The sequence below is a fragment of the Mus caroli genome, chromosome 15 (assembly GCF_900094665.2).
Source record: "Mus caroli chromosome 15, CAROLI_EIJ_v1.1, whole genome shotgun sequence".
In the NCBI taxonomy this organism is placed as follows: Eukaryota; Metazoa; Chordata; class Mammalia; order Rodentia; family Muridae; genus Mus; species Mus caroli.
The window spans coordinates 72,107,049-72,122,308 of NC_034584.1; the positions used below are offsets into that span (position 1 = coordinate 72,107,049).

Consider the following 15,260-nt stretch of genomic DNA (forward strand, 5'->3'; position numbering starts at 1 on the left):
ATAAAATGTGTCTTCATGTATGTATGCGGCCTTGGGGATGTGCACGTGAATGTAGGTGCCAAGGAATGCCAGAAGAGGGCGGCAGTTTCCATGGAACTGCTGCTAGAGGCAGTGTGAGCTGCCTGGCTTGAATGCTTTGAATGAAACCAGGGTCCTCTGCTGCAGCAGCAAGTGCTCTTAACCGCTGAGTCATCTCCTCAGCCCCGTGTCTCAGGTAGCAACAAATAACTAGTGTGCCAGCCCATCACGCAGGAGGTGATGATGTACAGACCAGGGTCCAACCTCAGCTACACAGAGAGTTAGAGCCTAGCTCTGGTTACCTGAGACTCTGTTTCAGAAAACAAAATATACTGAAAATTAAACTATGGATGGTATTGTGTTGGGGAACGCCTGGGAAGGGAAGGTGGGGGCGTAGAGCTCTGCTGGCCAAGGCAGGAGATGATGCAGAAGCTGAAGGAATTAGCAACCTCTGTGAGTCCTGAAGATAGAGAATGTGGCTGGGAAGCAGCCTTCGGCAGAAGACAAGGAATTATTACTCTGTCCCCAACCACAAGAAGATGGTCTTGCATGGAGCACCATCTTCTGTTTTGAGAAATTCTGATGAGCGGCTTCTCCAGCTTCCCAGCATTCATCTAAGCTAAGCCTCAGGTCGCTAAAGATGTCATCATGCATGGGAGCGCAGGCATCGGAGTCCTGAACATCTCAAAGATCTGTACTTAGGCTTGGGGAGTGGGGTTCAGGGAAAACTCTGAACCCGATGATGTGTTGGGGGTCAGACAGGCATAGGTTGGAACCCCAGTTCTGGCACTCTGTGACCTCAGCAAGTTCTTAACCTTCCTGAGTTTCTCAAGATGGGAGTGATGGGGATCCTGTTTCATCTCTTCAGCTCTGGGAGGCCAAAATGAGAGCGAACATCTGGGAAACATCAGCGACGATTCTTAGCAGAAAAGAGGCACTCAAGGAAAGTTAATGGTTGGGGGTGGGGAGAAGGTTCCAGCAAAAACCTTGCTGTGTAGTCATGAGGACCTGAGTTTGGGTCTCAGAACACGCATGAAAGGCCTGACTGTGTGTTGCGTGTTTGTTAATTCCCCAGGAAGTGCTGGGAATGGGTTTCTCTGGCCAGCTAGGCCAGCCTAAGCTTCAGGCCAGTGTCACAGAAAACAGAGGGTGGCACTTGAGGAACAGTTTATCTATCACCACACAATGATTGCTATTCTGTAATAGTGGCAGTGGTATGTGCAAGAATACACATGCACACACAATGGCTATCATCACCACCACCACCACCATCATCATCATCATCACCATCACCACCACCACCATCATCATCATCACTATGCTCAATATTACTGGGATGTAGCAGAGGAGAAGGTCTGTCCTTTATCTGAGATAAAGAAGCGGCAGAGAGAACGTGACTAAGCAGAGAAAATAAACTAAGTGCACACTGGGGTGGAATTGGGCTAAAAGAAGGTGTGAGGTGGCCACAGCCCTGCCCTCAACCCTGAGCATTGTTGGGGTAGGGGCAAGGCCAGGGAGAAGCTAGCCCTGGAAGTGTAGGGAGACACCAACTAAAGGGTTGGCTCTCAGAGGAATGAGGCCACAGCGACCTGCTCCTGAGAAAGCCCGAGCATCTTGTTAGCAGCTGGAAGCCTACCCAAGGGCAGGGAGGTTCAGGGAGGTGAGGGGATGAGCTAAGGGATGGAGGCTGGTTGGAGGTAGCTGCAGGATGCTACGCCAATACCTCTGCTAGTCAGTAAACAGCCTGGATTTCCACCACAAGCCACGGTGTCCAGTACCTGGGGCTCTGACTTATCACCTTCTCTGTGCTATACAGAAAAGAGGCAGCTGGAAGACAACCCCAAGGGACCTCCAACACGGGGTGCCAGGGAAACAGAGCTCCCATCCATGTGCTGTTAGAGAATGTGCTTTTCTGAAGCTTAACATGAAAGACTGGCTGAGAGATTGGTTGGAAAACCCAGCAGGAAAGGAGGGAAGCCCCTTGCATCATTTCTGTGCTCCCAGAATTCCCTATGCGTATATATTCCTTGCTATGTTGCCAACATTGGTCACTGGTGGGTCTTCTTTTTTATGCTGAACTCCTTGAGGGAGCAGTCAAGCCTTTTATACACTAAGGACGGGCTCTCCATTAATCCATGGGCCAGGCTCTGGGGAGAAGCAGCTCCTGTCTGTGTTTACTTTGTGGTGGGTTGAAAGGAAAATGTACCCCCTAGGGTCATGTACCTGAACACTCAGTCCGAGGTTGGTGTCACTGTTTGCGGTGGTTATGGGATCCTTTGGGGGGAGGGATGGCACCTTGCTAGAAGAAGTACATCATTATTGGGGGAGGGGGTCAACGTTGAGTGTTTATAGCCCTGCCTCACTTTCTGCTTCCTGTCTGTGGATACCATGTGATCAGTCAGCTTCCTGATCCTCAGTCATGCCACATCCATCCTCCCTCTTGGAACCCCAAGTAACCCACTTCTTCCTCAAGTTGCTTCCGGTCATGGTGCTTTTTAACAGCAACAGAAAAGAAAGAGAAGCAACTTTATCTTCTACATGAGAGAGTGAGACATGGGGATCTGGATGGAAGCATCCCTACTGTACGCTGCACTTCACCTCCTCCCTTCACCACCTTCACTCTGTCGCCATGGCTGCCTTAATGCCAATTGCCCAGTGACTGCAGCCTCCCCATCTCCAGGCCCTGTGTCTCCCAGTAAACACCAAGGTGGTGTTGACTCCTTGTACCACCCTTTAGGCACTCAAGCTTCAGGGACCAGAGCAGGTGGAAGGCCAGTGGGGCCCTCCTGAGCCTAACATGAACTGCTCTGTGAAGCGCGTCTGTCCCCATGGGCTCTCATCTACATACCTCCTAGCTTTGTCCCTCCCTGGCTCCCAGTCACACCAGATAATCAGCATTTCCTCTCTGGTCCCCGTGTATCTCTGCATACCATTTCTCCTTCTCTCTAGCTCAGTCTTCCCCAGGACCCCCACCCCCACCCCATCTCTGTGCTTCCAGAATGCCCAACTGTGTATAGTTCACACCATCATCATCTGTTCACGGGTGGATCTTCTTTACCTGACTCAGTGGTACCTTGGCTGAGGTGGCATGGAGGATAGTCACTGAGGGAGCACCCCACTCCATCTTCCTTACCAGGAAACTCATGGGTCAGGCCACATTCCTTAACCTTGTGTTGCTTTGAGTCAGGGTCTGGATACAAGCTACTGGTTACAGAGGCCCACTGGGGCCACAGCACACTGCCTACCATTCTTTTAATGACTGAGGCTGCTATCTTCCTCTGATTCCAAGGCACACATTTCAAGTGGATATGGCACAGAAATTATAGTGGTTATCTCTGCTTCTCTATGTATACTTGTATGTATGGGTGTATTCATGTATGTGGACATCTGGGGTCAAATTTGGGTGTTATTCTTCCGGTGCCATCCAACTAACTTTTTGAGGCAGGGTCTCTCATTGGCCTGGAGTTTGTAAAGTGGTTAGACTGGCTGACCAGTGAACTCCCAGGAGACACCGATTTCTACACCCTTTTTATTGGGATTCTAAACACTCACCCCCGTGCCTGACTCTGTAGACACACACACACACACGTACACACACACACACACACACACACACACACACACACACACATGAGTGTGACTCTGTCCTGTACATGGTTTGGAAGTCAGAGGACACCCTCAATAACAGTTTTTGCCTTCTATCTGTTTTTTTGAGACAGGATCCTCTAACTGTTTGATGCAGTCTAACTGGCCTGGGAGCTTCTGGGAATTCTCCTGTCTTCACCTTCTCCCCCTCACTGTAAGAGTCTTGGAATTATAGGCACATGCTACTACATCCAGTTTTGCATGGGCTCTGGGAATTTGAATGCATGTCTTCATGCTTGTATGGCAAACACTTTACCAACTGAGCCATCTCTCCATCTCACACCCAGTTATTACATGTAGGACCAGAGGCTTGCCTTCACGGCAAGTACCAATCGTACAGTTCTAAGTCTCATAAACTCAGCCCCGTGTGCCACCCTTTAGTGTCACTAATCTAGACTCAACACACACACACACACAAACACACACACATGAGCTGTTGAATTAGGCTCTAAGGACCCTGATATCAGTGACCTTGAATGGCACGGCTTTCCACGAGGTCCCTAGATCCCTGACCTTGCACGTGAGACTTCATAGAGGCTAATCAAAAGTTAAACCAGTTCAGGGATTGCCCCATGTGTGGCTGTGGAGCACCAGCCTGGACACTTAAAATGTGAACTTCATTTGAATATGGGGTTTGGCCAAAAGAATTATTTAATATTAAAAAGAGTCGCTGACATTTAAAAATTTAAAAACATTATGTTTTTAGAGACAGGGTCTCACACTGTGGTTGAGGTCATCCTGGAACTCCATATGTAGCCCAGGCTTGTCTCAAACTTGTGACAATCCTCCTGCCTCAGCCTCCTGAGCTCTCAGCTCCTTCTTGTGAACCACCACACTATGACCTGATAGTCTGGTAAAATTGAAAACTTCTGAGTAGCCTGGGTAGACATTTTCTCCCTCTCCCTGACATAGCAGCTTTCTCTAAGATACCCCTCAACATCCTCTGTAGATGGTGGAGAAGGGGAAATGGGAGCCAGTGTCTTTCCTGAGGGGGCCCATGCCGCTCACTCCCTCCCCAGTCCCTTGTTCCTTCCCAAGTTCCACTTCTATCACTGCTCTTTGTCACTCATTCTCCTTTCATGGCAGCCCTCTGTCTGTCTGTCTGTCTGTCTGTCTCCCTCTTCTTCACCCACTCCCCTGTCTTACGCTCACTGTTTATTTTGGAGTGTCATGAGCAATGTTTTGCATTCACTGCTCACTCAGGGACCCAGCCCTGTGTGGCATGAAGGGGCAGCTAGGTGTCAGCTGCCCTCCCCTTGGTGACATTCACCAGCATAGGCTGACATTCTGCACTGTCACTATCACTGGGGGCACAGCGGTGAGCTGAAAAGAAGTACCTCTGCCCCCACAGAACTGATGGTCTAGTGTCAGGAGAGAGATAAGATTACAACAGCAGCAGCAACAACAACAACAACGACAACAACGACAACAACCGATACAAGGAGCCAGACAGCAGCAAGTACCTAGTTAAGACATCAAATAAATAAAGAGTACAGGAAGGGATAGGAGGGGGGAATAGGAATTGTTGATTGAAATCTCAAACACGGCGGAGGACAAAGCGAACAGCTGCCCTTCCAGATGGAACGCTCTTCCTTCCCCTACTCCATGGAGTTGGGTTAAGCTCTAACCCCCCCACCACTCTTGCAATGGGGTTAGGATACCTCCTGCTTATATAGGAAAGGAAACCTATTAGAGGGGCTCAATGGCCCCCAAATGCCACAGCTCATTAGGTTGAAGTGAACTCACAAAATGAACCCAGTCCCAAAGGGTTCCAAGGGTTTCCCCTCCCAACATCAAGCTTTCTATGAAAACTCCCATGATGCACAGGGGCTGTAGAGTTGGGTATTTTCTGAAGCTTGTCCTAAACCCATGGGAGGATCACACCAAGGATGCCTTCAAAGAAAAGGGTCACAAACAAAGAGGTACCCAGTGGGTCAGGCCTAGAGTCCTCTGTTGGGACTTGGTCACTACAATCTCCTAGCCTCAGTCTAGCCAAGAAAGAGGGGTGGACTACAGTCATGTCCTCCTGAGAGGGGCAGAGTGGCACATTGGCAGGTTGAGTGGTCAAGAGCTCAGCCCTCTTGACTACTCATGCTGGCTCAACGGGTCTCTATCAGATGCAAACAAAACAGAACCTGTTACTTGCAGGGACCATGAAAGTAGCCATGGTGCCAGCCCCAGGGCTTTTCATTGGCCTCTGGAACCCATGGAGCATAGGAGACAGGGGAGCTCCACGTGTCACAGGGACCTGAGTGCAAGTCCTGGCTCAGCCACTTTCTGCCATGTGACCCTATATGTGCGAGTCAGGCTTGCCTAGTAGGTGAGAGATGCCAAGACACTGGGCCTGCTCTCTGGCAGGCTGCTATCAAAACCTAGGTCCTGAGAGGGGAGGGTTGGGGTGAGGTGTTCCTGGGTCTTTAAATGAAGAACTAGATGAGAGTTTTCCTAAAGAAAAGAAAGTTCTATAGGTTCTGACTAGGTGTGGTCAGTTATAATGCCCATGGTCTGCCTGAGGCGCCTGCTCTGGAGAGGACCAGCAGACAATTGAATTATGATGGCAGAAATGAAGACAACCCGCTGCTCCCCTTCCCTCCCCTGTAGAGATGGTGCAGACTATTTCCCCCTTCCCTTGAATAAATTGCCCTCGCTTTGGCCAGTTAGGAACTGCACAGCCCAGTGGCAGAGTCCTTTGGCTTCTCGTATTTTATAATAGACTCATGACTCATTATTATTTTTTAAAAAGAATTCCAGGAAGAAAAAAAAACACAAATTATTCTGATCTCTCTCTCTCTCTCTCTCTCTCTCTCTCTCTCTCTCTCTCTCTCTCTCTCTCTCTCTCTCTCTCCATTCTAATAATGTTTGCATTCATCTCAACCATATTTAGAATCTCTGAATCAGGATGTTGATACATATTTCTTGTGCACCTACTATGAGCAAAGTTCCTAGACTCTAGGGCCTAGAAAATGTCAGGTTATCTCGAAATATTCTTATAACATTAAGGAAGGCAAGAGTGTCCAGAAAGGCGGACGGCCTCCCTTAGAGCAAAAACTCTACCCCTTCTGTCTGTAGAAACAAGAGAGCATGCTGAGGGCCCTGGAACATTCTGCCACCTTGAAGGCCAGGCAAGGACCGTGCAGTTCTGAACTTAGAAAAGACAACCAGGGGCAGCGGAGGTGTCGTTCAAAGGCAGTGGAGGTGCAGGGTGACCATCAGAGGTGCCATGCACAAGCAGACGGAGACACCCCTGATGCTACAGGAGCTGGAAAGTCCGTCAGGGGGAAGGCACCAATCTAGACAGAAGACAATATTTTTGTTGTTCCCTATACATTGAGGTAAGGGGCACAAAAAGATGGAGTGTGGGGGAGGGTGGCTTGTGTACCAGTCCTTGGCTCTTCCTCTGCAGGGCTGGCAATCCTCTGGGGGAGAGTGGAGTGGGGACAGAAGGAAGGCAGGAGCTGGAGGGCAGAACGCTAGTCCCTGGAGATGATGCTTCCTCTGAGGTAACAGCAGAGGCTCATTCTCCAAGTGGGCAAGCCACAGTGTTCCAGACACACTATGCTTGGAGCACATCGTTCTTGTGCCTTCTCAGAGATTTGACTAAGTTTGTTTTCTGAAAGAGCCAGTTCAGCTCCCCACCCGAGGACCCCTAAGGCAGTTTCTGAACAATTCAAGGCTTCTACCCAGGACTCTGTTCATGCCAGGGTCACGCCCAATCATCTCTCCCACCACAGGCTCGGATCCTAGGAAAGGCACCCACCTGCCAGAGAGTTCAAGAGTTCACACCGAGAGACCTTTCAGTTGTCTGCAGAGGGGAAGATTTCCTTTATCTCTCTCCTTACCGAGAGTATGGCCTTAACAGGTGGTCATGTCCCTTTTTTTTAATCCCTCCACAGACTCATTAATTTCAAAAGCAGCCACAGAGGCAAGGGACTATTTCCCAATTCTTTTCATGAAGAGGTAAAAGAAAACCATCTCATGAGATCACGCACAAAAACCCTAATGAAAGCTAGAGAGCAATAGAGACGAGAGGAGATCAGGCCTGGTTTTCAGCTGAGGTTACTGGCAGACTCTCAGGGAGAAAACTGGAAACCTGTTCGCCAGGTCTTCAGTGTGGGTACAGAGTGCAATCCAAGGTGGGATGGGAGGAATCTTTTTGGAAAGTCTTTCTTACCCCAGACCCTGACTTGAAGAAGCGCCAATCACCCAGCCCTCGATGAAGCTGACTCTGTTCTGAGACGCTAACTTGTCAATACCATAAAGACCCATGCATGCCAATTCACTCAAATCCCCAAACTCTAGTTTTAGGAAGTGCATGCAGTTAGAAAATCAGCACCAGACATTTCCTTAAGTGGCCAAGGTGAGGTGGTCCCAGGTTTGAGGAACCCCAAGGCAGAAGGTATAAGAGATGGAAAGGTCTGGTCAGACAGGGCCCTGGAACTCATTAGCTCTTTCAGTCTGAGCCTAGTGGGAAAGACACTATTAATCTAGCCCTCCCCTCACAGCCTGGAGGCAAGTGCCTGGGTTGGGCACCCAGGGTGGCCGCTGGGGACAATGCCAAACCCACAGCTCCTGTGAGCATCACACAACCCTAGGAGGAGGGGGTGGGTGGCGGCTGCAATTCTAACACGTTATAGTTGATTGAGGCAGAAGAGAGTAAAGCTCGGAGAGAAAGTTAGAGGAGGTGGGTAGCTTCGGACTTGGAACAGATGGGTGTCTAATGAAAATACTTAAGCCTTTTGATGCACAAGTGACCCAGTGCCATCACAGTCATGTCTACTGTGAATTACAAGATGTTTAGAAGATCACAACACTAAGGATCCGTCACAAAAAAAAATCCCCGATTTAGAAAGCATATTTATACCAAGTCACTGATATCTGATTACATTTGCCCTAAAATAAAAACACAGATTTTTCTCTAATTTTTCTTGGCTGCAGATCTTTTATCCCTCTAACCAAAATCCAAGGAATGCAAACAGCTGCCAGGATCATGTCCCCAAAGCAACCCTCATTCCCTTTTGCTTTCTTTCTCTTTCGGCATCAAAGCTTGCCATAAATGTTTAATTACATGGAAGCTGCCTTTTCACTGAAAATGACTGGCGCTATGAAAGGCTTTTCATTTTTTAAGAGAGGCGGAATGCGTGTGTGTAAAACGGTCCCTATTAATTTCCTGATATTGACTCTCTGGCTGAGGAGGAGCACGGAGTGTTCAGCAGAGAGCACCTCTGCAGAATGTTAAAGGCAGCGCTTGGACTGAGAAAGGGTATCAAATGCAGTATGCGTCAAACAGACCATCGCTCAATGAAGTCACTTAGCTATTCAAAACATGTTCAGCCATCACTCAACCGTTTGCACCAAGAACACAGGGAGGGGGCATGCGATGGGAGCTCTTTTCCCAGACCAGTGTTTGGCTTAGTATAGGTTAGACACCCCCCACCCCCCAGGATCACGTCAGTTTTGCCCTCTCCCCCATCTGCTGGCCCCAACTCCCTGCAGCACCATCCCACGTTGAGCTTAACAAACAGTTCTGCAGTGCTCACTTCCCGATGCCACCTCAAAGGGCCTCCAGGCTTGGTTCACATCAGTGGAACACATACAAGCCTCTTTCCATACAGGGGCATATGTGTCTCTCTGCCTGTCTTCCTATAGGTGGCTTTTGCACACAGACAGATATAGCTATGCAAATTCACTCCTTCATATTAAAGTCTGTGGCTAAATGCAGCTTGTATGTCCTGCAGAGTTCCCCCCTCTTGTGTTTATCAATGTGTCCCAAAAGCACATGCCTTCCTCATGTCCTAGTGTCCTGGCCTTTACATTGTGGGAACCCCTCAGCCCACAGCACATGCGGCGCACATGCCCCAATGACTCTGCAAGATCAAGACCAACAGCTGACACCCCCACCCCATTTTTTCCCCATTCCACCCCTCAACCTCTCCATGCCCTCGCCTCCTGCCTGCACAGTGCTGACTCGACTTGCTTCTGGGTGACAGACATGTCACTCTGCGTGGAAGCAAATCAGCGCTCAGTCTAACGGGCAAGTGACCGCTGTTGATTAGAACTTGGGCTTGTTTCCTGTGAGAGACACATGCATTTTAGACTTCATAAACGTTAAACACACACACATACACACAGCCAGCCACCTCGAATGGTACGCGGGGCTCGTAGACATTACGAAATGCTCTTGAACTCAGCTTGAGCTCCTAGAATAATGAGAATCTACCAAATAAGGATTCTTAGAAACAACAGATTTTTTTTTAAAAGGGAGACTTGCAGATGGTGCTGGGCCTGTAACTTTTGAGGAGCGAGGAGAAGAGGAAGAGCATTTTTCTGAATCCTTCATTGCAAAAGGCTGAGCAGCACGCAGGGAAGCAATTATTTTCCCCTCCTCATAGGTGGCAAAGCCAGACCCAAAGGCAAACCCTAAGGACTCCAAAGCCTCCAGAGCACATCTGAACTCTACAGACAATGTCCTGTTTTCACCGTACCATAGATCATCCCAATGACGAGGTTTGGGAGGACGGGGTGGAAGCCAAAGAGTAGAGTGTGGGTTCTGCTTATTGATTTTCTTTCCTCTGAAACTAACCCAGCCAACCTTGATCTGCAGCGGCGGCAGCGGAGGGAGTGAAGTGGGAAAATGGTGGAATGTGGAGGGGACTTATTTGGAGGCGGGGGTGGGGGGGGGGGAGGGGAGGGGCGGCGTGGGAAGGGGGAGGAGGTCGGAAATCAAATACCTTCGAGGCAGCAGGTTCTCCATAACCCGGAATGGGTCATAACTTCCTCGTTCTTCTTGCTGGTTTCATTCTCACTGACACTTTTGGTCTTGCAAACCCCTCTGGAGTACAGCCAATAGTCGGTTCCCACAGCGATGGTCATCAAGCTGAAGGCAGCGAAAGCACCAACGGTGGTTAAAAGCATTTGAACACCTCGATCAAACAGCCCCATAATTCTTCATTATATAAACACCCAACCGACTTCTGGTTCTCAGGAGCGTGTGTGTGAGGGTGCGATTGGTAATTCCACTACTAATATAATGGATATATGTGTGAATAGAGAATATGGAGAGATATAAAAAAAGGGAGATAAGAAAGCTCACGGAAAAGTGTGTAAATTATAAAGATCACACGGGAAGAGAGGCTTGCCTTTTGAGATCAAAAAACTGTTCCAGTTGCAGCGATTTTTTTTTAAAAAAGGGAAAATAAATAAAAAGACACCCCCCCACCCCCCCAAGTGAGATGCCTTAATCTCTTTTCCTAAAATTCTGGTCTCCAGTTTCCATATGTGATCGCTAATTTGGAGATGGCTTCCACAGCGCGCCAGGGTACAGCCGAATTCTCAACACCATCTCTCATGGTCCGGACCTAGACAGTTAGAGACTGGAAGAGCTGGGAAGCAACCTTCGGTCTTCGTTCGCGGCTCTGCGGCCTGCGCCATGAAAATCCGTGGCTTCGCCAGTTCTCTTCCTTGGGGAGGGAGGGGGTCCTCGAGGCGCCTCCGTTTCAGAGGAGACTGCCCAGTCTTCTGCAAGCCCTCGAGCTCAGCTGCACCGGTGAGGGGGTCTCGCCTCCCATGGTTGTGCCCCGGCGGCGGCAACGGCGGCGGCGGCGGCGGCGGCAGCAGGGTTGGCGGGCGCGGTGGCGGCAGGACGAGCAGCCGCGGTTATTGTTGTTGGCGGCGGGGGTAGTGTCGGCGAAGTGGGGGAGGGAGGGGGTTTCTCCCGGAGAATCGAGGCGGGGTTCCCTCCCCCGATCCGCAAAGCTCCTCGGAAGCCAGCGAGCGAGCGAGCGATGGGGCGCGCTAGCCGGCGTCTTGCAGCAGGCAGGCCCGCCCGCCTCCCCCGCTCACGGCCGCGCAGCCCCGGGCCAGGCGCTCCCAGCTACAGCATCGCCGTGGTGCTGAAACGGACAGCTCACCCCGGCCGGGCTCGTCCACTTACTGCATCGCCGTAGTGCTGAAGTGGACAGCTCCCCACGACCGGGCACTCTCACCTACAGCATCGCCGCGGTGCTGGACTGGACAGCTCTCGGAGCAGGAGCGCCCACCTACTGCGTCGCCGTGGTGCTGAACTGGACAGCTCCCCCACTCTGTGCGCTCCCTGTGCTCTGTAGCCAGGAGTGGGGCCCCGGCCACGGGGCCTCTGTCGTCCGCGGACGGGCCAGGCCAGGGCCAAGCGCAGGGCTGCCTGGCCTCCCGGACTCCTGTTCCACAGTTCCGGAATGAGCGCTGGCCGGGGCCTCCTGGAGCTGGGAGGAAGGCGTAGCTGGCGATCTCTCTCTCTCTCTCTCTCTCTCTCTCTCTCTCTCTCTCCTCTTCCCTCCCCCCTTGGTGTTTCTTCCAGATCAGCCTCCTTCTCATTCCATCTCTACGTGCCCAGAGCTTCAAATACAGTCCTCCCATCACAGTCAGATTCCCACAAAACTTCAATCAGCTGCTTCTCCTGGAAGAGAACCTGGATGGGTAATTACAAAACATAGTTTCTATGTGTTGTTCTTCCTCCCCTATTCATGGGTTCCATACTTTCTGGGGAGGGGAGGTTGTTTTATTTTACTGTCTGGATAGATGCATCTCCTGCCTTATTTCCTCTTGATCTTTCTTTCTCGCTAACAGGATTGTGTATAGCTTTATCTGTGACTCTCTGTAGTTTTTCTGTGAAGTTCTACATCTTGCTTCTACAAGTAGACATTTTGGGAAGATGATTCTTGTGAAAGGATGAGAAGAGGGTGGTTGGTAACTGGGGTTCGGGACATGATACTCATCTCAAAGATAAAAATGTTTTCAGGAGAAGTGAGTTGTGGATCTTTCCAAGTTTCCCTTGTCATTCATAAATGAGATCGATTTTTTAAAAACCTCTCTACTATGAGCAGGGAAAGGCAGGAGCCCTCTCTTGCTCAGCAGAACGGCGAGCCTGGGTTGTTTCCTGTGTCACCTCTCCAGACTGTGTGTGCAACTTTCCCTTAATGTGACCCTGGAAATTGAAGCACGTAGATGATGCTCACCTTTGTGGATGCCATGTTATCTCAGATCAGCTTTGTGACTAAGTAAAAGGAAACCATAGGAGACTCTAGGTTACGGTTTTTTTTTTCCCCTTGGGGGGAGGGGCTAGAGAAAGCTGTGAATCCATTGGGTCAGTTGAAGGGTGTAGAGAGAGGGTTTGATTTCATAATTTAGTAATAATTTAGTAATGCCACCCCTCATTGTGCCTTGAGATGACCCGCGTGATAGTTTCTCAGCAATCCAGAGATTGGGGATGCACGCAGAAGATGGCTGAGGTAGAAATAATTCCTTGGGTGTAAATCCCAGAGCCTAAACCTCTTCCTTTCATCTGGGCAGTCACAGGTAGAAACTACCTGTTTCTCTACCCTGCATAAAACTTCCTTTTCTCCCAATCTCCTCTCCCTCCTCAGACTGGAAGGACCTTTCTAAGGATTGAGAGCTGTCTTTCTAGTTCCAGAAAAGGGTCCCAGCATCTAGAGAAGGGCACCCAGACTTCTGCAATCTGTGCTAAGGGATTTTAGTGGAGGCTGGAGCTGGCTTGCATGGAAGGGGTTCTTGGGCCTTGGATTCCTTCGTGGGAGGAAAGTAGCGCTGGGGAAGAGGGGTGGGCATGGTCTGCTCATCCCTGGTGCACGTGAGTAGTGGCTTCCGTGGGTGTTTTTGTTGGGCTGCTATCCTTAAGGAAGATGTGAGGGGCAGAATCCAAAGCTTCTGAGATCTCCCAGGTCTTTTGAGCAAGGCAGATTGGAGAGACACTTGGGTGTCTCATATGTGTCTAAGAAGTGATGCCTGTCACCTTGGCTGCCTTTGACCTTCCCATGCATAGTGGAGCAAAACACTTTTTCTCATCCCTCCCCTCTTCACATCAACCCCTGGGCCTTCTGCTCCGAAGGCACCCACCCATTCCAGAATCTCAGAAGCCTCTGTTTGTCCTCAGACTCTGCTAACCTCGGAACTGCTGACAGCGGCTGTAGCATTCACAGCCTTTGATTCATCTTCTGGCCACATCGTCACCGGGAAAAACAACAGGGGTGGGGGTGGGGAGGGGAATCAGTCCTCACAGCCAGCATAGAGACAGCAGAGACTACTGCGGAGAGAATAAGCCCGGGGACACAGCTTCACTCGGTACTTGGACAATTGCCATACTCTATCCAAGTTGGCTTCCTGAAGACTCAGTTTCAGTGTCTGAAAAATGGGTCCCTGAGCACTTGTCCACTCCTTGTAGAGCTTCCCAGCTACCCCCGATCTTCATTGTTTGCCATACTGCTATGAATTCACCACATTGATCACACTTAATTGTGCTATGGCCCCCTCATTGCCTCATAACCCCTTGATAGCAAGATCTGAGTCACGCTCACTGTTATGATGTTAGGACCCAAGGACTTTCTAGATTGTAGCAGACTCTTGGCAAATAATGCCTGGGCAGTTTGTGGACTTCCTGTGGCAGAAGAAAGGCAAGGAGCCTGGCATGCAGCAAGGCAGTTGACTCTCATTCTTTACCCCCATTTAACACCCAGAATGCTCTCTGGCTTCATCTTTGGGACACTTCCTGTCTCACAGTCCTCACTCTTTCCAAGTGACTTATATGTCACAGGGTCCTTCTGTAGGCAAGAAAGGCCCCCCGGGAGAGCTGGCCCTGCGCAGGCTCTATTTGCAGGCACCTGTGCTTAGTGGCTGCTGAATAGATGTCTAGGGAGCGGCTTTGTGTGACTACAGTTTGTTACTTGGGAAGGGCTTAGAGGAAATTAGCTGAAATGCCACAGGCCTATTTTGAGCCGCCTCTTTGATGGAGTGGAAATAACATGGGATTTGGGCACAGCAGACCTGGCCTTGAAGCACAGGGCTGCCATTTCCTCGTCGTTTGACCTTGGACAGTTACTTAACCCCTGTGCAAACTTGTCCTTTCATTTGTCAAGAACCAGGGGCTTGAGCCCAGGCTGTGGTCACCCATGTTGTGCGTTAATAGCTATGGTACCAGTCGACATTTATTGGATGCTGACCCGTGCTGAATCCCACAACCCTCCTCTAAAGGGGTCTCATTTTACTCCCATTTACAGGTGAAGAAACAGAGCTACCTATGAGACGCAAGTATCTGGCATCATTTTTCACACTTAGGGAGTGACAGACCCTGGAGTCTAATCCATCACCTGAGCTGAACCCAACCTCCGAGCGTTCTGAGGAGAAGGGCCTTGCCTTGAGACTATCAGCTCCTCAGCTAGTTTACAGAGAAGCTCCTGGGTGAGGGTGTGGGCATACTGACACCGCACTCAGGTCAAGGAATCCTCAGTAATGTGCTAAGAACTTTTCCTTTAGGTGGGTGAGAGCCCAGAGAGGTCACATCCCAAGGTCACAGGCCAAGTTAGTGGGTCAGCAGAGATTTGAACACTCTGCTGTCACTCATAAGTACAAAGATTCATTCAGTTTTTTTTTTTTTAAATCCAAACTCAAGCATCTACTGCATGTTGGGTACAGGGCTAACTCCTGATGAGAGGGATGGTCTCAGCAAAAGCCTGTGATCCCAGCACTTGGAAGGCAGAGGCAGGAGGATCACTGTGAATTTAGAGTCCAGCTAGAGTTAGTGAACACACACACACACGAGAGAGAGAGAG

General features: G+C 50.0%; 1 protein-coding gene and 1 long non-coding RNA gene across 2 annotated transcripts in view; one reads left to right on the forward strand and one right to left on the reverse strand.

The window, feature by feature from the left end:
• The window catches only part of Cacng2 (calcium voltage-gated channel auxiliary subunit gamma 2), a 126,673-nt gene extending 114,939 nt beyond the window's left edge, over positions 1-11,734 (reverse strand). The window contains exon 1 of the mRNA XM_021183787.1: positions 10,392-11,734. Coding sequence (XP_021039446.1) covers positions 10,392-10,602 — 211 coding nt within the window. The 5' untranslated portion in view covers positions 10,603-11,734. The remainder of the gene's footprint in view (positions 1-10,391) is intronic.
• Positions 11,735-11,828: 94 nt separating this feature from the next.
• Positions 11,829-15,260, forward strand: part of LOC115029421 — a 5,046-nt gene continuing 1,614 nt past the window's right edge. The window contains exon 1 of the long non-coding RNA XR_003834991.1: positions 11,829-12,114. This is a non-coding gene — a long non-coding RNA (uncharacterized LOC115029421). The remainder of the gene's footprint in view (positions 12,115-15,260) is intronic.